Consider the following 24502-nt stretch of genomic DNA (forward strand, 5'->3'; position numbering starts at 1 on the left):
TCTTGAGCAAGCACGAAGGCAACAGTGGAAAGGAAAAACTCCCTCATGAGGAAGAAACCTTTAGCAGAACCAGGCTCAGGACAAGCGGCCAACTGCTTCGACCCGCTGGGTTTGAGAGGAACAGGAGGAGGAACAGATACACAATGGCAGGTCGAGAATCACATGTTAAGATAGAAATAGTATCAAATGAAAATATTCAATTTTAACAATTCATTTAAGGAAATGAGGTTGATTTGTCCTCAGTATTCTAAGCCTATAGCAGCATAATAAGCCAACCCTAACTATAGGATTTATCAAAAAAGGAAAGTCTTAAGCCCAGTCTTAAAACTGGACAATATGTCAGCCTTATGGACAGAAACTGGAAGTTGGTTCCATAAGAGAGGAGCCTGTTAACTGAAATATTGTCCTCCTACCAAACATTATAATTTAAAAAGCCCAATTGAAATGTTGCTATATTGTAAGAAAACTTGGCTCATGTGGTATGCATCATCCCAAAGTAACAGAGAGTTTCATCTTCCCAGCATGTAAACACAGGTTCAGATGTACTAGTCAAAACGCCTTTGTCTGACTATACAATCAAAAGAGGAATCAGTAGCATGTCAGGTGGCTTTAGTACTCAGTGGACAAGTCACAACTGGTATCAGCTGCACAGTAGGCAGCCACTACAGGCATTAGAATTGGTTTGAGGGGTATTTCATGACTAGCATTGAGCAATATTACTAAATTCAAAACTTGTTTAATCAAGAATCAACAGAAAAGCTCACGTGGAGAGAAAAAAGTGTGCAAAGCTCTGTATCGACCAAACGGATGCTGATTTTTAAGTAATAAACTATAATTTATATTAGTAAATGAAATGCTAAATGACATTAATAGAATGAGTGACAACATTATATATTTGACAGATTTGGTGTTCAGTTGTGTCAGTAGATATTGGTTTGACACAGACTACTTAGGAAACTTCATGACTGCTAGGCATAGCTGAAAGTATTAGACCCAGCCACTGTTGTAATATGCAACATTATTAACACTAAGTGGTAAAAAGTTATCCATCCATCCATTATCTTTTACCCGCTTCTTCCTTTTTCGGGTCGCGGGGGTCACTGGTGCCCATGTCCAGGTATCACTGGTGGGTACACCCTGGACAGGTCTCAAGTTCATCACAGATTAAAAAAAAGTTACACTTTAGAAAACTGATAAAAGGTTTCCAAGTTAAATTATCTCCAAAAAGTGCATGATATTATTATTATAATCTGAGCTTGACACTGTTTAATTTGTTACTAAATCTTCATTAAAATTTCCATCTCTAATGATTAACCTTTATTCGGACATAAATAACATTGACAACCCCAACAAGCCTTCAAACATATTTTTGGATTAGGAAGTTTTGTTTGCTTAATTAACAAGAGAACGACAAAATGGCATGCAAGAGGTTTAATGCTAGATATAAAAGTGAAAGCTTTCATTCATGTTGCATGAAAAGACACATCCAGTCACAGAGAGTGTGCCTATTTTATAGGCTAGTAAAATGGAAGAAATGTAAATAAGGTAATATTGATGTAAGTCTAGGCTGTAATGTTCCATTATCCCTGATTCTTTCATCTGCTCCTGATGTCTGTTGTATGTCAAACACAAAGCAGATTCTGGGAAGCCATTCTCCAAAACAATACCTCATAAAAGCTCCTTGTAGACTTGATAACCTTTGTCACAATCTGTTCAGTCGAGCAAGCAATAAAAAGCCATCCCTGCATCAATTTTGATTAATCTATGATAAAACTTTCGATATTTTTTGTGCTGTATAGTGATGACAAACGCCTAAGCAAGTTTGTTTATTTGTTAAATACAAGGTGGTAAAATGTCATGATTTGATGACCACATCAAATGTATTTAATACCACAGTGATGATGCACTGACCCATCTTGAAGTAGAAAGGTTGGTTGATATAATCACACTTAAAGAGATATGGGGATACAAGAACGCTTATCGCAAATTTAAATCAGTTCCATTTTAGGGCAGGAAAATAGCCTTTACCGAGCACATATTCTTATCTCCTGTTCCAAAAAAAAAATGTCAAAGTTAGGAAGTACGCAGCTTATTCTTTCCACCTGGTACTTCACATTATAACACAACATTTAAAGTCTTTTTTTCTTTCCTCCACATCAATCTTATTGTCACGATGTTCTTGTTATCAAGCTTACCAAAGCCTTAGTTTTATCTCACAACGTTCTAATGGTGGTGAGCTCCAAAGCTTCCTTTAAGACGTGCACTCATTACAAAGTATGAAATAAAACGTAAAAAAAGATTATCTCAAACTATATCAAATGGTGCAGTTTATACATGTTTACTCAGTTTCCCAGATATATTGTTATACCAATCTAATGTGGGTTGATGCTCCATAAAAATGAAGCTCTGGGATGAATATTTTGTGTGTGTGTGTGCGTGTGTGCGTGTGTGTGTGAATAAACTGAATAAACTTGAATCTGCTGGAAACCACATGGGACGATGAGTCACATGATTGACCTGCATTAGGCTGATCGTGTGCGCCACCACTCCCCGTCTGACCATTAATGACTCAAATCATAATTGATTTTCACTTTGTGATATGCTTAAAAAATCTGTTTTGAATCAGATTATTTTTAAAAAATCTATCAGAATAATTAGCTCAACAAATATGAATAATACTGTGTGTACGTACACCTCAAAATTGTCTGACTTCTCATTTCCAAATAGCTCTTCAAGGATCAAAGTTCATGCTCAATAATCCAGGTAAAAAAAAATCCATCAAAGTTACGTCAGGTCTTCCGGATGTTTTCTTTGTGTTGAAACATTGCGTCTTTCATTCAAAAGACTTCTTCAGTTTGAGGAGCCACAACAAACTCAGTCCCATAAGTGGCTTACTCATATAGGTTTGCTGGTGATAAGATGATTTCTGGAGTCTGGCCTCTCCCCCGTCGACTCCTCTGAGGCAGCCATGGCCAATGTGGTTCAAAACATCAAAGTTCTTCGAGGACTTTTCCATTGTTGACCCATTTTTAGCCTCTGTTGAGAAAACTAACACGTGCTCACAAATTTTGCCTACAATTTTTTCTAATTTAAAGACATGTCAACCATTGATTCTGTGAAACTACTGTGCAAATTTTGTTGTACTTTTTTAAAAATTTTACCTGTCCTCATGATTTTGCAATTATTATTATTTTTTTAACTAAAACCCTGATAAATTATCAGAACATCAATATTATCAGTGATAATATGTATGAAGGTGTTCACAAGTGGATCATCTAAAAACCTTTGTTCATTTCAGTTACAGATTTTAGCAGATCACAGAAAAAAAAATCATACAAAGATTTTTGTTTATAATTTCCTTTTTTATAATAAGTTGTTCTTGTTGTTTCACGTGGTTAGACAAAGAAACAAAAATATTGATTAAGTTTGTTAGTGCATGCTTGGCTTCAGGAGTGATTAGCTCTGAATATCTCTTTCATCTCTTTGTGTAATTTGATGTATTCATCGAGTATAAATAGCCCTGTATGAATATCTCATTGAGCCATGAGCCTGACAGTCTTACCTCCAATGTACAATACTCTAATTAAGAGAATCTCAAACTACTGCTGATATTATTTCTGACAAGCATTGAAAGCCTTAAGTGATGGAGACTGATCCAGACAGAACTCATGAGCATGAAAAAAGGGCTGCGGTGACGAGGCGAACCCTGGTGACCTCATCTGAACACGGTCGTACAGATGCCGAGAAAAACTGATTCAGACATTAGTCACACTTTTTTTCCCCCAGTCTTGGAAATAAAGAGATGGGGCTTAACAATAGGGTTGGTAGAAAAGCAGAAGAATCATCTGTCATCTAATTTGATCAAATCTAACTAATACAATACCTGGATATTAAATGGTAATGAAATGTAGCTATCATTTGACTAAATTATGAATAGGTCTCAAGAAAGTTGAGGACAAAGTTGTTTTAAATGAAAAAAATATATTAAAATAATCAGTACATCACATTTCTTTTTTTAGCAAGATTACACGTAAAATTAGTTTTTTTTTGTATTCTTTATTACCAAGATAGATCATTAAATGAATAACTGGTGAAAAAAGTTTGGGTATTCATTAGCAAAATAGCTTATTATATTATTTTACTGTTTTATTTATTTTTAATTGTTTTATAAGATTTATTGGGTGTTTAGTGGTTCAAACCGTTTTAACTCTCGTACCACATAATTTTCTTTCCAATCTGTGTTTTGACGGTTTTCCAAACGTTCTTGTAAAGTTGACTTTTCAATGTAAATTCAAGGATAATTTTTTTCTTCAAGAATTGTTTGATACAGTATAGAATTTTTTTTTGTTTGTTTAGTTAAGGACATAAAGTTGTTCAGTCTCTAAAGTAGCAGAGTTACAAGCCATAATATTCTCACCACCAGGCGTACAAATAATATGAGGTTCATTTATGAATAAGCTGTCTGGTTGCCAAGACTTACACTGTTACTGTGGCCAGACAACTTTGATCAGTTTGTACAGAACAGTGTTTCAAAAGTGCTAGTCTTTGCTTAAAGTGTAATAAACTTCAATATTGTTCTTTTTATTTATTTATTTATTTTTTACATCAGTGTATTTAAAAAAAATAAAATAAAATAACTCCTGACAGGAAAATTTAAATAACTCTTTGTGTTTCCGCATAATGGTAGTCATATTTTGGACCTGAAACAAACAAACAAACAAAATAAATTCCATATTTATTCTATTAAGTGTTTGGGCTATCAGTATTCCTTATTCTTCTACATTTAATTGAAGTATTTCTATACTATCTCAATGGACATAATTTATGAAGGAAAACACTTTTTTATTTTTATTTAAAGTTTCTCTGTTATTAATGTTCAACAGCATGAGAACAAAGCCATTATTGGCAAATAAAATCATACATGCATCTTTTGACCGCTTCTTCCTTTTCAGGTCATGGGGGTCACTGGTGCCCATATGCAGCAGTCACTGTGCGGAGGGTGGGGGGACACCCTGGACAAGTCTCAAGTCCATCACAGGGACACATAGAAACAAATGACACAAACAACCATTCCCTCTCACTCTCACCTAGGGACAAGTCAGCCTAACATGCATGTTTTTGGTCTGTGGGAGGAAACTGGAGTACCTGGAGAAAACCCACGCATGCACGGACAGAATATGCAAACTCCACCCACAATGCCCCCCCAGCCGGGATTTGAACTAGCAACCTTCTCTCTGAGAGGTGGCTGCTTTACCAATTTAACCACTGTTCCACCGTGAGGTAAATCTGACTAATAAAATTATTTGCATACCTATAAGATGAAGTTGAGTCACAATAAAGTATGGGAAAGCATACAAATCAATCCCTGCAGCATTTTAAGGTTTCAAGGTTAGCCTTAGTCTTTCTAAAATTACGACAATTTGGTCTGTCTGCCCAACCAAAATAATATATCAGGAACAAAGATTATAGATGGATGAGGCAACCAAGAATTAATTAATTACTATAAAACAGTCTGATGGCACTTTCCCATGTGGTAGTGTAATAAAGCTTTTAAGTTACTGTTTTGCAGGAACTACAAAATTTAACAGATACTGACACATCTTCTGCATTATTTTGCTTGATGTTTCAAATGAGCCAATAACAGTATGGAAAACAGTATAGACCAGTACCTGTAAATGGTCAGAGAATATCATTACCAGTAGGTTCAAACAACAAGGTCTCTGCAGAAAGTGCCTGCACCTTTTATTTCCCGTTTTTGTGACATAATTGGATAATCTGTCAAAAAATACCACAGAAAAAAATCACTAATGTGAGCACATACTGCAATAAATGCATTAGTAATTTATTCAAATCACAAATAAGTTTATTAATTAATATTTTATTTATCATTTGATGAGGGCTGAGCTTTTTTAGTGATTTAAAAAATATACAAGGCTTTCTGTACTTGTGTCATTTTGAAATGTAATTGCTATTCTGGATGAATATTTGAACTATAATCAATCAGAAACAAAATGTTGTCTAACAACATATAGTAGCTCCTCTTGTGCTGTTTTTACACACAATATATCTGTTGTCAGAGACATCTCTGAGTGCTGACAATGATTTATTTTTCTTTACATGATTTTTGTTTGCATAAAATGAGCATTTTGGAGAAGCCTTTGATGCTTGAGTCTGCAGATCTGACAAAATGTAACATTTACTGCCAATTTTTGAGATAACTAGCATTTCTTTTGATGTTTTATTCATAAGAGAGGAAAATATACGCCACCAAACAAGAAAATAAGCTTTAAGACTGCAAATGTTTTGGAGCACCGGATCTTTTTTCTTTATTTAAATGTAGTCCTGAGCTTAATCTCAACCCGAGAAAATTTCAGTAATCTGTAGACTGATGCGGACTTTGTAGAAAGTGTAACCTTGAAACATCTTGCCGAGCCAATCACACAGGCTGCAAGAGAACGTGTAGATTAGTTCACAGAATTATGCAGAGGAGTAAATGAGTCTTCTCCATCACTAAGATCATATTTTTCGTGGTGGTTTCAAGGTGTCCTTAGCTGCATGTCAGTGAGTCACAACTACTTTGTAGGTGTAGAGCTTTACCATCACCTCATATTGCTAGAAGATATGAAACATAAAGCAAAAAAATGTTGCTTGGAAGGTATCAGAAACTGGATATTCAGATGGCTTACCATTTGGAAATGTGATAATAAGCTAGTATCTCCAGTATTAAAATGCTAGTGTTTAAAACTGAGTAGTGGAAATAAACAAACACTTGCGAGTACAGGAGTGGTTATAACCCAGAACAGGATTAAATTACACTTGCATTCATTTTCATTTTTTTCCCTAATTAAACATTTTCCAGGTTTGTTTGTTTGACAGACTCAGAGCCATTTTCAAAATTGTTGACAGGGCTGATTATGTTGAAGCAGATGCTCCATAGCCAAAATGTCCATTGCCAATTATTTCTATTCTTCATAGCTCATTTCCCATGAAGCAGTGAGAGAAATTACACACTGGCTCCATGTTATTAATAGTGTCACTTGATATGGAAATGAGACACTAATTTTACTAAAATTGACCATTTTTGTGCTGGTTTGATTATTACATGAACTATGACACTCTTGAAAATGTATTCCAGTCGTTAGTTTTGATAAAACCCATTCCATTATTTGGCCACGTTTCAGTTGAGGAAAAATAGGGTTGAAGAGAAAAATAAAAATAATGAATAACTGTATAAGTTGGGAATATTAACATGTTTTGTACCTTACGCTGCTCAAGTTGCCCTACAGTTATTTGTTATAGTTCACTGGTTCAAATGGAGCTAATTATTATATATGTTTTTATTTTTAACATTTTTGTCTTAAAATACCTAAAAGTAAAGCTATATTTGGTGTTCAGTCCTGGTTAAAATAATAAAATTAATCCAAGCAGTTAATAACACTGAAAATATTATGAAAGTAATCAATTTCTAATGTTGATTGAAAATTTAATTATATTTAGGATATATATTTTTAATGAAATGTGTACTGAATGTAAAATGCGGTGACATTTTAAAAATCACAAGATTTTCTTTTTCACCATGTGTGACTAAGTGTATTGAGTCAGCCCCCAAAGAGCTGGTTCTGGGCCAACTCTTTAAGCTCGAGTGTTTGGGAGCTAAAAGATGAGCCAGATCCCAGAAAAGAGTCACAAAAGTCATTTTAACATTTTCAACACATAATTTGTTTTATTCAGTGGTGCAATTTCTAAAACATTGGAACACATTTTGTGATATAATGGTTCACCAGTTTTATAACAAATCCTGTCATAATTAGAATCTGTTGTAAAACTAAAAAAGCAAGAAAGTTTGAACTGTTTATTAAAAGTAAACAAACAAATCACAAGATTTATTGGTCTACAAATCTCAAGATGTGAATTCAAAGGATATCACTCAGAAATAGGGGGAAACAATACTTAAAAATTTGAGTTTTTCTAGAGTATATATCATATTGAGAGTTTGCTTACTGAGTTTGTCCTTTGTTTTAAGTTTGTAGTTGTGGACTGAAGATCCAAATGTCTTAGAAAGGAAGATATAGTGGAGAGTGGGCAGGCAGGTAAGTGTATGATTGGTAGTGATGGTGGGTCTAACACTTCTGAGCTGCTCCCAAAGAGTGCGTTCTGAGCCAGCTCTTATAAAGAACTGTTTGAGAACCTAAAGAGCTAAGTGAAATGAGCTGGATTTAAGAAAACAGCTGTTAGTCCCATCAGTAGTGGTTGGCTCTCTTTTTCAGCTCAAAGCACACAAGAAGGACATAGTTACTTGGGTTCAGAGTGTCTGCCCACCCACCAAAGGCTCAAAGGAGAAACTATACGAGAAAGAGACCGATAAGTTTCCAGAGAACTAGAATCACTTTGAAAAAAAAAATGTGCAAAGAAACTTGTGTTTTCACCATAATAAATACAACCATTTAGGCAACAAGATGAAGTCCAGTCTTATCTTTAGTAATATAAAGAGGATTTCCTGATGCAATCTTGGCTCCAACTTGCAGCCTCAGGATTAGAAGACCACATGACTGACCACTGAGCTACTGCTGCTTTGCCTAAAGGTAAATTAATGAAAAGGGAAAATACATCCAGAGGGCTTGGGATCCTCATAAGAATAACAACGCTTGAGCAGTCTTAATGTGAAAACATCAAGTTTACAATGATTATTTTGTAGACATGCCAATCCAAAAAAAATGTTGTGGAACCAAAACATTTGATTTACTTTAAATAATTTGCTGTATTAAACATACACATTAGTATGCTTAAATAATTCTGAGGCAGGCAGCAGACTTTGTAAAACAAGGTCAAGGTTCTTTAATGTCATTCGCATCACATGTGGTACATGTGGTGGAACGAAATTGTGTACACAGGGTCCCAGTTACATTCAGGGGTGTAGTCTATGCGATATATGGGTACACGGAGTATACCCACTAGAAAAGCTTAAGAATTTCATTATACCCACTTAAAAGTGTCTAATGATACATGACATATCATTTGACATGTGTCATTGATATGTTAAATGGCAGTTAAATGCTTCCATAATAATATGTCTGTATGTAGCACTTGTTCATTACATTCACTTATCCAGCAAAGTATTGTATAATTCTGTACTTACTACGCAATACTTGAACATGTTTTGCTTTGATATTGTTTTATAAATTCTATAACATGTTTTTAATACAGAGTCAACTGTTGTATGGAGTTTGTTGTACATTTATTCAAATATAAGCATTAGAGAAAATTTGGAAATGTTCAATATGATTAAAAATCAAAATAAATTATACTAGCCAGTGTACTTTGGTTGCTAAGCACAGTATACCCACTACAAAAATATAGACTATACCACTGGTCACATCCAACAAAAGTATAATTTATAAATAAAATAAGAACAGCAATAAGATCTAAGATATTAATAAATACACTAAACTAAGAATACACAAAGCAATTAATATTGCACAAACAGTAACATGCCGAACAACATTTGCCTTCATTGCTTGTACATGACTCATTAGTACAAACGTTTCTAATTGCACACATACAAGACGTTTTTTTTAATCTGAACTCTTGAACCAGAGCACCATTAATACTCTTCCACACAATGACAAAGATTTAAAAGCAACAATCGATAAAACAAAATCACAAACTCACTGTAAATCTACCCTCGGAAATTCATATTCGTCTTGAATATGTGATGCTGTGATATAACCATGAAAACTGAGTGTGTTCAACTTGATCAAGCACACTGCACAGTGAATTTCAACTATTTGTAAACAACATGACGTTTGCCATGTCAGAAAAAAACATAAGGATTATTGGGTGGAGAAGTCTTGGGAGAAATAAGACATCACAATTTGATGATGAGACGTTTCATTCCTCAAGCAGGTAGCTGATGATAACCTGTCGTTCTTCTGGTCTGCTACACCTACACACTAACAGGCCGCTGGAAACGACTTCTTCCTGACAAGCTCCTGTCTTCTCTGCCCTTTCATCTCCTCGCTCCACAAAAGAGAGTTTAGAAGTCTTTTATCTAAGCCTGGGGGTGCAGTTTCTCTCCTGCAAAAAAAAAAAAAAAGGAATTCAGCCAATTAAGCTGGTTGTACAATGCTTATGAACCATGCATCACAGGAAAAGCTCTAAATGTTTTTCGATGTTTGAATCTGCATAATTGGCAAGTGGCTCGCTAGCTGAAGAAAAAAAAAAGTGAGATTTAACACATCCTGTTGTTGCTGGATTTTGTTTTGCTATCTCAAGTTTTTAGTCTGAATTAATGAGGAAAAATTAGGACTTTTTTTTTTTTAACTTCATGTAAGAATAAAAAAAATAGGACATTTTGAAATAAACTTCTTGGGAATGTTTATGAAAAAAAATTTAACCTGTAAATAACTCTTGGAACACCCTCTGTTTAGATCTCACAGGTTTTACAAGCAAAAAGCTAGTTTTAACAACCAAAAGTTTCTTAGTTTTTAAATAACCAAGAAAAACATGGATTGCCACTGTTTTAAGACTACTTACTGGTAAAGTTCCAAAATTGTATGGCATTTCATGCGAATGCTAAATCATTGACACATTTATAAGTTTTGTATCGCACGGTTACTTATTTGTAATTGTATGATTATTTTGAAGTGCAAATAGCACAAAAGGCAGATGTAGAAATTAAAGAGCTCAGCATGACCCAAAACAATGTTGAAATCTGAATTTGGCTCTTGCCTTGGAAGGCTGACTATCTCAAGTTCTCCTTGGATGTTATGGAAACAAAATGCTCTGATCCCCTCCTCATCCCTTCCCTCCCCAAGGATGTGGACAGTGTCAGAGCTCAACTGAGCTGGCTGATAAACAAACATCTCTTATCAGGACTATGGCTCTTGACTCTGGACTGATCTGTGCTATGACTTCCTCTCAAACTCATGCCTTTGCAGACCTTCTTTATTGTATCCCCTGGTGCAGCAACCTAGGAAATGCAACGGCACCAAAGGGCTGCATTGCTCATCTGGTGACCTTGCTGGGACCCCTACCCCCTACCCACTCCACATACATATGTATTATGTCTATTTATGTACTTTTATGTTGCTCTAAGGTCATTTTTTTAGCAACTCTGATACTGTGTTCTGTAGACAGTGCAAGATTTGATGGTTTATTTTTCACACCTCCCCTCCCCCTCGTGTTTCTTGTTCCTCATCTGAAAATAAGGCTTTGCCTCCCGAGGCAGCAGCCTCAGTCACCTTCGTATCCCCATGTCAGTTGTTTATGTTGTTCTTGGACGGGCTGTACTGGAAATGCAATTTTGTTGTGCTTCGGTGCAATGACAATAAAGCTGATTTTGATTCTGAGCAGAATCAGTAGCTAGTACTTTGGGTGCAGTAGGGGACATTTCTTGAAGTTATATCATTACATTTCCGTCATAATACTCATGTTATATGAAATTGACAGTGGTGAAAAGGTTTGCATATTTGCTTTTGCATGAACTACTGCAAACTTTAGAAAATAGGATTTGGCAAAATCTGCTTTGAGAGTCAATCTGCTCAAACCGTATTGATGAGCTAATAATGGTTTATCCAAGTGGAACCATTTCCAAATAAGATTTTACTTTCTTAAAAGAACTCTAAACTTTAGTTTTGCACAGTTTATGAAAACATCTACACTGCCATCAATTTCACATTACATGGTCATTTCAAAGAAAATGTTGTGATTTTCCTGCCAGAAATGCTACAGCTTGTTCTTATACTGCTAGTTGTTCTTGCAAATATTCATAAAATTCCATATAATAATCATGTAATATAAAATGACAAAAGTATAACAATCTAAAAAGCATTTGCACAGAACATTACACATATTTGGAGCTGTTTAAGAATGCATCAGCCCACTTATGATTCAGACATTTTCAAATTAGGTATTGAATGGACTGTACTTATAAAGCACCTTTCTCTCTTACCGAGATACTCAAAGTGCTTTACAACACAATCTGTGCCCTCATTTACCCATTCATACAACACTCTACTAGATCTATACAAAGAATAATCAGTGCTTTATTACATTAATACACCAATGGGAAACACATCGGAGGCAATGAGAGGTTCAATGTTTTGCCCAGGGACACTTCGGCATGTGACTGTTGGTGGAATCGAACCCACAACTCTTGCATTGGAGGACGACTGCTCTAACCACTCAGCCACAGCCGCCCCAAATTAGTATTAGTACCACTGTCTTGTCAGACCTTTTTTTTTTTTTTTTTTAAATAACTAACACCAACAGGTAAGATATTTTTTGTTTACCTTTTCACAGAACCCCACGTCCCGTTCAACCCATCCCTTTAAAGTCCAACCACAACAATTCAACTTTAGCTATTTTTCTCCTGCCTGTCTGTGTAAACAGACTATAAGGTATATTTAAATCGCCTTCGGTCTGTTTGGTATATATCTGTGAATTTACATTTTCCTTTTACTCTCTGATAATAACAATCTCATGTTTTTTTTTTTCCTAATGTAAAGTTTCAAACATGCCCCTTCACTTTGGTAATCAAAATACTCCAAGCACTTCCTGTTCTTTCGTTCCTCTCTCTTTTGTATTCATCCCTTGCTTGTATATTGCATTTGCAAGGCACATATTTGTGCTCTGAAGAGATACAGCATGGCGTCACTGAGAGACTGTCGGTGAGCAATTGCTGATCCTGGGGAGTGATAAAGAGAGCCGGGCTGTCTGAAACCTGGAAGAAAAAAAAAAGGCTGGAGAGAGTCATGGAGCATATAGACCAGGAAGGTCACCAGCTGCCAAAGAAGGACCAGACGGTCTCCAGAATGTCCTCAGCTTTTCCTCAATTCACTGACACTAATGAATTTGGGAGCCTGTGGCGTTGTAGTATAACAAAAGTAATACAAATGTTAGTTTGAGGCAAACCAACTGCATTTTGATTAAATAAATGCTAAATCAGGTGCCCCATGCTGCAAAACGAGGATAAATAAATGACTGATTTGAAATTGCGACAGAATGATCTTGGCCCTTATATCTGAATGCAGATTGGAAGTGGACTGATTAAAAGATATGCAAATGTGAAAATCGGCTGGACACCCTCTCTATCACTACCTTTGCATATGGTCATTTTAAGGACGCGCTTATCTCTGTCAGTGTGCTAATAGATTTATTTCCTTACAGCCGTTGCGAGGTACACCCAAAAGTCACATTTACTGCGCCTTGAATTTTATGTCTCTCTGCTCTCATAGGAAGTTTGCACCGCAGCATTTTTATTTTTTTTCATAATCAGTGTTTTCAAAAGTGTTTTGCATTTGTCAGTTCTAATCTTTCATCTTGTTATTTTCTTGGGACTTGACAGACAATTGGATCTGATTTTGCATCTTCCCTTCCAGATTTTCCTAGCAGTGTTGTCACTTTATTTATCTGCAGACTTCCCCAATCACATTTCCGGGCAGGTGCATTGCTGCCCATCCACAAATTACATCTAGGATAATTTCATATTGATTAATGCAGATGCGTTCCTCTTGGCTCTTGTACTCTACCTGCAGTCTATTTGGTATAAATTACTGAAGCTATTTTGCCGCACAAAGCCAGCCTTCTCCAATAAGGTGTTGGCTCATATGTCGACTGGGGCCTCCAAACTACCCCTCTGACTGTAGGAACCACTAAAGCTTTTAATTGCCTTCTGTGCAAATGGTCCTTATGCACTTGATAAAGTATGTGGAAAGTCTGGCATGAGCTGGTAGAGACTTGGGGGAGTCAGAGCACTTCCAGTGTGTGTGTCTGTTTGACTGAAACAAAAAATAGATAGGGAGGGAGGGAAAAAAAGAGAGTGAAACAGGTTTATAGATAGACTTAGTGAGGGCTGCTTGGTAATTTTTATCCCTGATATTACAGCTTTTATGAGTGTGGTGTAAAAGTTACCCTTTATGAGTCCAGTCACCACTCAGCAAAATGTTCAAATAGAGGTCTGCTTGCAGCCCACAGGATTATTTTTTTCTGTGTACATTCACTACAGTAGAGTGGCTGATAACCCTGGGTAAAGCGATAAACAATCAAAGCGCAGCTTCAGTGGAAATGATTGCATTCTGTACACTGCCCCAGAGATGGGGCCCATTATTAACACGGGTCCTGTCCTGACAACGCTATTTTCTGGAAGGTAATTGCAGATTCAGATCTCTGAGAGGGCCCGACTGAGAGTAAATGCCACCTCTTTAATTACGGTCTCCTCCACGTCTCCTCTATTGAGCTGCGGAGATGTCTATCGCTCCATGGGATCCTGGGGAAAATGACTCTAATGGGAAATGACCAGTGTCTGGGAAGCAGGCTCAGATTAGAAGAGACGTTTCTAATTGATGGCTAAAGAAATCCCCAGGCCAGATGACTGGGAAAAGTCACTTTGGAGCCCCTGTAATTGGAGTGATTGCGGTTCTAACAAGAATCAGTGGATAATCACTCCTGATTTAAGATGGTGAGAGCACAGACAACTAGAGCAATTGTAAAAATTCACAAAACCCAGAGATTGACACTTGTATGTTTTGTGCAGTGTAACTCAAAGGGACAGGCAGATTTTCAGAATAAAAATATTGTACACATGATAGTTAGAAGACTCTTTATATGACTGCTTTAAGTAAGATGCACTATTTCTGCTAATGTGTTCAGAACCACTCCTCATTTATCACCTCTGGTAAATTATCTTCTTGGTAACACTACCAATCAAGCTATTATTCTTTTATTCAGGTTTTTTTTTTTTTTTTTTAATCAGATAATAGACCCTAATCAAAGGCAGGTCCATCTACTGCTCGAAATCAGAGTGACGCCTTTATCTCTCTCCATTTAGCATTGATGTAAGACAGTCACACAAGAATAAAGAGGCAAACACAACAATCTTTAATCTTCTTTAATTAGATATCTTGGCTCAGGAGGTAACTTTATGTACTTGTACTCCAGGTTTAGTTTCAGACATAGCCCTTAAACTCAAAACATTTATTTCCTGTCTCTAGGCAATATTGTGTTTTTATCCATGTCTGTGTGTGTGTTTGTCTAAAGCACAAGCAAAGTGTCTCATAGAACAATCGTCTGATTTTAATTAAACGTTTCATAAAGTAATCACTGATTGTATGTCTACAACTGATTACTGTTTGGAGTCAACCCAATTCAAGATGGCCACCACAGCTAAGTGACTTTAACAAACACAGAAATGTCAATAACTCACTTAGTTTTTACAGACATTGAACTAAAATGCTGTGGTTTTAGGTTAAAGTCATTCAAAACACATACACAATGTGCATTATCTTTACTTACGTTTTTCACATTAACTATTAAAGTCAACATTGTTTGTTAGCAAAATAAGTCTTGCACCACTGGGCAGATTTAACGAATCTCCACGAAATTAATTGTTGTCTATACATAAAAACTTAAATACTTTTGGATGCAACTCAATATAGAGAGGGGCACCAGAAACAAATCAAACACAAACATGGCAGTAGCTTTGCTGCTACTATAAACTTAAGGTCAGTATCAGTAAATTTGACTGAGAATTGTGCTGAAAAACTACTTTGGATGATAACACATTAGGATAATCTCATATCACATGGAATAGTGTAAAAAGTTGTTTACACAGTTTAACTGAAACAGCCATGACTGTTTCTTTTCAGCATAAAATGAGTTTAGATAAAAATTTTGGCATGTAAGGTGGTGCGCAATATGCATTTCTTTAAAGAATGATGGGTCTTTGATTAAATTTTACCTTACTAATTTTCATTGTAGCTCAATTTCCTTTTAAAATGATGTATGTGAGGTCACAGACATGCGTTTATACATATTGTCACAAAACAAGCAAATATAAAATCCATTCATCCAATATCATAATCTGTCTTTTTGGGTCCCAGTCTGGGAGCCTTTCTGGGTGGAGTTTGCATGTTCTCTCAGTGCATGCATGGGTTTTCTCTGGCTATTCCGGTTTTCTCCCACAGACCAAAAAAATGCATGTTAGGCTGATTGGTGACTCTATATGGTCCCTAGGTGTGAGTGAGAGAGTGAATGGTTGTTTGTCTCTATGTGGCCCTGTGATGGACTTGCGACCTGTCCAGGGTTTACCCCGCCCCTCGCACAATGATTCCCGGACATGGGCACCGGTGACCCCTATGACCCAAAATGGAAGAAGCGGGTAAAAGGTAATGGATGAATTTATGTATGTATATATATATATATATATATGTGTGTGTGTGTGTGTGTTTCAGTTTTTAAAGCAAGTTCTATTTTACATGTGGACTACAACACCACAAAACTGTACATGTTTTATTAATTGCTTGTTCATTTGCAGTTTTTTTGTTGCTTCAGCTTTCAGACAGACGGTCTGTAGCCTGTTGTGCTGTTGATGTTCACTCCTGAATCCATCACTGCTTTCTGTCAGCGGTAACAAATCTGCTGCTCTTTTTCGACTCTCCATTCGTTAGCTGACATTACGGTGCGGCAGGATCTCTGAGGTTCCCCAACTGTTGCAAGGAGTCGAAATGACAAAATAATAACAACATCTGTCTTGTGTCCAACGGTATTGACATGACATTACAGGTAGCAAATTGTTTGTGTTGTGAAGTGTGTCTGGATGATACTTCAAGCTTATGACAACAACTCCAGAGTGTGTCAGGGTTTGCAGGAGTTAATGGCTAATGTTTGGTAGGGCAGACAAATATGTGATGCTGTGACTATTTTTGACAATATGGATTTAATAAGAAATCCTTCCACTACCTGACTGCCTCAACAGTAACCTTTGTGAGATTTTTTTGTTAAAAAAAAAAAAAATCACCGGAGAGAAGAGGCTCTTCGCTATCCGAGTGCTGTTTTTTTTTTTTCCTCACTGTGTAACACTGAATCCTGAGTGCTATCAGAGCATCGTTAGCAGCTCTGTCAAGTTCTTTATTGGATTTGTGGAAGTTTACACTCCACTAACCACAGCTGAACCTGTTGTGTTGGACAGCATTACAATCGTCAAACACACAGCTAAAGGCCTTTCAGAGTGTGGAATGGTTGCTATTTGAAAAGAGGAATAAAAATGAATTTTATTCATTTTACCTCTGCTAATGCTAAGCAAAATCTTTCTTGGTCTATGACTTATACTTCACAATAGAAATTTTATATACATATACATTATTTTACCCCTAACTAGTATTGTCAGAAAAGTGTTAAATCTAATGACACTCCAATAAAAGATGGTGTCATTTTCAGAGTCCTCATATTCAGTGGGTCATGGATGAGCCTTTGGGAATATCACTAAAAGACATGAAACGTCAAGGCAAGCATGAAATCAACTCCGACCATACAGATTAGGTGACATCTACCTTTGCTTATGCCATCATGTCTGTGACAGCAGTACTGCACTAGTCCTAATCCATGGACTAACAAGCTCTTCACTACAATACAAGCAGCTACAAACAGCCAAAATCATTTACCAATAGCAATCAGGTCAACTACAGATACATTTTTTAAAAAGTAAACAGTAATAAGTTTAGAATAAAAATCACAGTGAGCAATCAAAAATTTTCAACACAATACCCATAACGGGAGCAGAAAATGTAAAGATATGAATATTTTTTTTCTATCACATCTTGAACACTGCTCTCCTCAGCAGTGTCAACTTTAATTTAATCATCAAAATCCCAAGTTACAGGTTTGCTAAAATTATGTAGCTGTTCAATGCTTTTCCTGCATGATTTATGCATTAAAGTTATGCTAAATCAGCTGGGCAATATATTATTGCATCATTAAGCAAAAAAAAACAAAAAAAAACAAACATTTGTTTTTCTGTTAAAAAAGGCAGAACATCTGTGACTAGTCTTGTACTCTGCTCATAGCCTATTGAACCAATTGTATGGCTAAAAATACAAATCATCCCTCAATCATACTGCACCCTTTATATTCATTCATTCAACCTTTATTTAAACAGATAAATCACATTGAGCCTCAAAAACTCATTTACAAGTGAGACCTGTTTGGACAAACAATAAAGTGGTGAAAGTGACAACATAAGTTTTGGAGGCAAAAAAAAAAATAAGTCCTATCATGCTCTTAATCTTTGGCTAAAGATTAAAAGCAAGAAAAAGAAAAAAAAAAAGCCTTGCACACAAGCACACAATGAACTGACCAAATCCATAGCAGAATTATGATTCGGAAGATTTGTAGAAGATATGCTCTAAAGCAGTTTCACAGACAGGACAGAGCAAAGCAAAACGGAGAGGGAGAGGAAGGGAAAGGTGTCTGCTCTTGACAAGAACAAGTGCTGAATGTGAGTATCCATCCATCCATCCATCCATTATCTTTTATCCGCTTCTTCCATTTTGGGTCACCAGGGTCGCCGGTGCCCATGTCCAGCAATCACTGTGCGAGGGGCGGGGTACACCCTGGACGGGTTGCAAGTCCATCACAGTGCCACATAGAGACAAACAAGACAAACAACCATTCACTCTCTCCCTCACACCTAGAGACAATTTAGAGTTACCAATCAGCCTAACATGCATGTTTTTGGTCTGTGGGAGGAAACCAGAGTAGCTGGAGAAAACCCACGCATGCAAGGAGAGAACATGCAAACTCTACCCAGAAAGGACCCGGACTGGGATTTGAACCCGGGACCGTGGGGTGACTCAGAAAAGGAAAGTGGACCCTGGATTTTGTGGGGCTGTCATGGTCGACATATCTGTTCAATGTTGCATGGAAGACTGGTACAATGCTTGTGGAGTGGCAGACCAGGGTGGTGGTTCCCATTTTTAAAAAGGGGGACCGAAGTGTTCTAACTATTGTGAGATCATACTTCTCTCCCTCCCTGGGAAGGTTTACTCCAGGGGGTTGGAAAGGAGGCTCTGACCGATTGGCGGATTTCAAATTCAGGGGGAGCTGTGTGTTCTGTCCAGATCTTCACCCTTGCAGAGTTGCTAAGTGGATCAAGGGAATTTGCTTCTCCAGTCAACATGTGTATTGTAGCTCTGTGGCTCTATTATGACCATGTTACTTGAGGCAATCTGTGTGAGGTATTGCAGGAGTATGGGGTACCTGGGTTGCTTTTAAGGACTATCTGGTCCCTGCATAACCAAACCAGGAGCAATGGCCATATTCTTGGCACAAAGTCAAGCTCTTTCTCAGTGCAGGTTGGACTCCGCCCGGGCTGTCCCTCGTCTCCAATCCTGTTTGTAGTGTTTATGGACAGGATTTTGAGACACAGTCATGGAAAGAATGGGTGTTTGGTTTGGGAACCTCAGGTTCTCATCTCTACTTTAAGCGTATGATGTGTTTCTGCTAGCGTCTTCAGGCCAAGACCTTCAATGTTCACTGATACAGTTTGCAGCCGAGTGTGGAGTGGCTGGAATGAGAGTCAGTTCCTTTAAATCTGAGGCGATTTGAGGTTCTTGGCCAGAAACGGGTGGAATGCCCCATCAGGGTCAGGAGGAGACTTTGCCTCAGGTGGAGGAGTTCAAATATTTGGGCTTCTTGTTCACAAGTGATGGTAGAATGGAGAGGAAATGGATAGAACGATTGACAGCCTCACCTTGAGTAATGAGGAACTTACTTATGTAAGTGAAGAAGGAGCTGAGTTGAAAGGCAAAGCTGTCGATTTACTGGTCTGTCTACATTCTGACCCTCACCTATGGTTATGAGCTTTGGATCATGACTGAAAGAAAGCGATCCCAGATACAAGTGGCTGAAATGGGCTTCCTTTGCAGAGTAGCTGGGCTCAGCCTTAAAAATCGAGTGAAGCGCTTTGTCAACCAAAGGGAGCTCTGAGTAGAGTCACTGCTCCTCCACATCAAAAGGACTCGGTCAAGGTGGTTCGGGCATATAATTAAGATGTCTCCTGGTCACCTCCTTTTAAAGGCTTTCCAGGCACATCCTACTGGTGGGAAGCCAAAACTCTCTGGAGGGATTTTTTATCTTCTCTAGGCAGGGAACAACTTGGGGATCCCCAGAATGAGCTGTAAAATGTTGCTGGGGAGAGGGATGTCTGAGTTTCTCTCCTGGAACTTTTGCCACTGCGACCTGACTACAGATAAGGGGTAGAAGATGGGTATGGCGAAGGAATATTCTACTTACCTCTTATTACATATTCATCCATCCATCCATCCATCCATTTTCTTTACCCGTTTATTCCATTTTGGGTCACGGGGGTCGCTGGTGCCCATGTCCAGCAATCACTGTGCGAGGGGCGGGGTACACCCTGGACGGGTCGCAAGTCCATCACAGGGACACATAGAGACAAACGAGACAAACAACCTTTCAGTCTCTCATTCACACCTAGGGACAATTTAGAGTTACCAATCAGCCTAACATGCATGTTTTTGGTCTGTGGGAGGAAACCGGAGTACCCGGAGAAAACCCACACATGCACGGAGAGAACATGCAAACTCCACCCAGAAAGGCCCCCGGACCGGGATTTGAACCAGGGACCTGCTCGCTGAGAGGCAGCAGCTCTACCAGTTGCGCCACCGTGCTGCCCATTACATATTCAAACAAGCAAAAAATCCAAACGCTGACCTGGTAACATATTATACACTCTTTTTTTAAACAAATCAACCACATTTTCATGGTTTCCCTTTTCTTTTCTCTTTGGTTTTTAAGTAATAATGAGCATAATAGACAAGCCAATTTGAAAAACACATTTCTTCCTCATTCCACGTATCAATGCACTTTTTTTATTTGAGATTTGAATTTAAATACTAATCCACACTGTCATTTATGTTTATGGCTATATCTTCTCATTTAGTGCAAAAGCTCCACTCTCTTCTAAACTGTATGTAGACTCTGTTTCGCATATAAATATATATATTGAAATCATTCTTTTTCTCTACCTGCTCTCAAAGGTCAACATTCACATCTTATTCAGTGAGCATTTACTGACCCTGTCACCTACTTTGTTTTGTGTGTAGACAAATGAATTAAGATTCAAGGGCCTCGGTAATGGAAAAGTGTTTTAATTTCCCTCTGACATTAAGATGTTGTGCCTCATAGGCATTTTGTGGCACGGCACTCGGCGCCTGCTCTCTGGCTCTGCCATTGCCCCCCATGTTCCACTTAAACACTTCAATCACAGCAAAAGATCAAAGGAGCTGTTAAACTAATCATGTGGAGACACAAGAGATGAAACTCCCCCTGTATTTGGTGCTTTTCCTATTAGTACCCTCCTTCCCGCTTTTCTACCTCCTTGTGGTCCCTTCTTATAACTCTATTAACAGTGTAAATCCAAGGAGGAGGTTTGCTGGCTTAGTTGTCTACAACATAAACAGTGATGCTAAACAAATGGGTGTGCAGTTTCTATGGGCTGCATTACCGAGCAAGAAATGTGAATCATCTAGAGAGTTTATTCAGCTCTGCAGTGCTTAAGGAAGAAAATATTACTATTATCCTTTAGTTTATAGACTTAAATGTGTAGCGTATAGTGTTAGACTGAACTTTCAGATAATGTTGGCAGCTGCATGAAAGCTATTTATTATTATTATTATTATTATTATTATTATTTTAGCCTTCATCACATAAAGTAAATGTCTAGCTTTCTTTTGAAGGACAGCACATCGTTCAACACCCATCATGCCAGAGTTTTAAACTAGGATCATTTTGTAGGGAAATGCCAAAATTGTAGCCATTATGGTCAAACCTTGTGAATGAGGTTAAGCACAATCTCATATGACATTGTGGAATGTTGTGAGACGTGTTCATGCTCAGGGTATTTGTTGAGGATGAGTCTCAGCTACTACCACATCAAATATTAGACCAATGTCTGTAAAATCCACTGAGTTATTGACATTTTTGTGTTCAAAGTTGCTTAGCTGTGGTGGTCAGCTTTATTGGACTTTCAATTCAATTCAATTCAATTCAATTCAGTTTATTTATATAGCGCCAAATCACAACAAAGTTGTCTCATGGCACTTTACAGAAACATTCACATACATAAAAGCCCATTAGTAAAGTTCTCGATCTAAGGAACTTGAGGTAATCAGTTGTAGATGTACATGGACTGATTATTTTCTGAGAGTTTCATTAAATTATGGACAAACAAACACCCACATGCAAACACAGGCATAGGCAAAAACAATATTACTGCTTTTCCTTCAGTGGCGGGCAATAAAAATGGTAACACTGCAATTTAATATTATCTAAAATGTACCTATACTAAAGAGCAGATAAGATGCTCATTTAAGAAGAAACTTTACTTAAATGTATATCTATATTTCCAGTCACCATACTAAACCTGAGAAGTGAAACTGAAAAACTCTTACTTTATAAAAGTCAAAGGAGTTGAGACCAAACAGATTTTGTTTCTTTATGGCTTCATAAAGAAACACTTGCAAGAGGATAGGCAGTCTACAGTGGTCTTTCAGAGCCCATACAGCTTAATAACTTCCTTGAAGAGACTCTACAACATTTCACAAGCTCTCAAAAGGCTACCATATTGGATAATAAGTTGTTATCAAGCTGCTGAGAAGGTACTGTTAAAAAAAAAGGGTGTCAAAAGGGTGAACTTTTCCTCTGTTTTTTTATGCTTTCAAAAAACCCTCTTTGAAATTCAAAACAATACCAAGTTAGACAAGTAAATGGAATAGGCAATTAATCTATAATACAACAACATGGACCTGTACATATAAAAATGCCTTGAATTTTTAATAATTATTTTAATAATTACTTTATTTCACTCCAATAACATTCATAAACTACTATGCGTTCTGCTACATTAAATAGGACAGGACATTTGGATGCATCGTCATTTCCTTAATCATTGCTTTTACTCACAGAACCATAAGGAGACATCTCTGAACATTGCACTCTCATAAAGCCTCATCAAACAGACACATCAGTTTGTAATATTGTTTTTCCTGCTGTGACCTATAAACTAATATCTTGGGCCAAGCTTGCAAAAATTAATTTTGATTTAATGCAGAAATGTAATGTAGTGTAACAAAGGTTAATTTGACAGGTCTTTATGTTTCAATCACTAATTAGGTTGTTTCATTTTTAGGAGCCTAAATAAAGCAACCAGTCAATAAATATACGCTATTGCGTAAATGCATATCAGCAGTAAAACTGAAATGAAGCAATTAATGGCAAGCAACAGAAACTCATTAGTATAATGGAGGAGAAAAAAAAAATTAAATAGAAAAGTGCCAAGAGTGTTTTTATATCATTCTTGGTTTGTTTGCTTTACCAAATGATAAATGTACTTGCATATATGCCACATTTCCTCTTTGTATTTTAACTCTGCTATCATAATTACAACCTTCATTCCAATAATGAATGGTATTCAGGAAAAAAACAATACATTCATGAAAATTTTACACAGCTATCAAAATATTACATTCTATGTTTTAAGTGAAGAAGTTTTAGGACTTCCTTTGTAAGACGGAGGACAAAAAAAAAACAATTAAAATCACAAAAAGTAGACCGAAGAAAGAGAAGTTTCGATCTGATTACAGAGGAGGGAAAGTAGCTTCTGACAAGGCACACAAACTCTTTGGAGCCCTGCTTTGAGTCTCCTTCTGCTGGTCCTTTCACAAGGAAGTTAATGATGCTGGCAAGAAGATGAATCACCTCAGACAACACACAGAGCAGCACTGACAAGTGAGCACCGGCGAATCTGACACCTGCAAGTAGCAGAAGAAAGACTAATAGTCATGTCAGCTGCTACCTGTAGGAGTTGAGCTATGTCTCTCTGAGTCGAAATAAACTGTCCCTCCGATTATTGGAGAAAAGCAACATGAGCGATATGGATGGCTGGACAATACCAAAACATGTCCAGTGTGAAGAAATGTTGGACGACTTCTCTGACAAAAAGTTTTTTTGTGGATTTTTATTATATTTTTATTTTTTAGATCACCGATATGTTGGCAATGAGCAATAATCTAAGTAATGGTACTGGTGTGTATGCATATGTGTGTGTGTTTTGGCCATATTAGCAAAAAATCTCACACACTAGTATGGGCAATATTGAAACTCAGAAAATAACCAGTGGACATACATCCACAACTGACTGTCTTTTTGAGTCAACCAGATTCAAGATGGCTGCCAAATACCACAAAAATCATAATAATTTCATGATGTGACTACAGTGAAATCTAATGTCAAGGCACAAATGACATTAAAACCACAAAATGCTTTCTGTGAGTTGATTTTTATTTCGGAACTAAATCTTATTCTCAACACAAGAATCTTTCTTATATTGTTGTGAGCATACCAACCTGGCCAAATTTTCCAAGTAAGACATGAAAAATATATGGGGACAAATTAAAAATACATATTTTCACTTTTGCTGTTTTGACTTCACTTTCAATGACTTGAATGTATCAAAACACAAAAACTAGCATCAGCTGTCAGTGTTGGCCTGTTTGCTGTTTTTATTTTGTGTTTATCTATTTATTCTTTATTATTTCTTTGTAGCTCATATATATAATTATATAACATATACATATATAGTGTTTGTAATACCCATATAAATATACATATATAGTGTTTGTAATACCCATATAAATATACATATATA

General features: G+C 37.0%; 1 protein-coding gene across 1 annotated transcript in view; it reads right to left on the minus strand.

Annotated features, from left to right (window-relative positions):
* Positions 1-12584: 12584 nt before the first annotated feature.
* LOC119418824 (histamine N-methyltransferase A) overlaps positions 12585-24502 on the minus strand; it is a 41293-nt gene continuing 29375 nt past the window's right edge. The window contains exon 7 of the mRNA XM_037686117.1: positions 12585-12721. Within this exon, the coding sequence (XP_037542045.1) occupies positions 12585-12721 (137 nt within the window). The remainder of the gene's footprint in view (positions 12722-24502) is intronic.

The sequence above is a fragment of the Nematolebias whitei genome, chromosome 13, assembly GCF_014905685.2.
Source record: "Nematolebias whitei isolate Nwh7 chromosome 13, NemWhi1, whole genome shotgun sequence".
Lineage (NCBI taxonomy): Eukaryota > Metazoa > Chordata > Actinopteri > Cyprinodontiformes > Rivulidae > Nematolebias > Nematolebias whitei.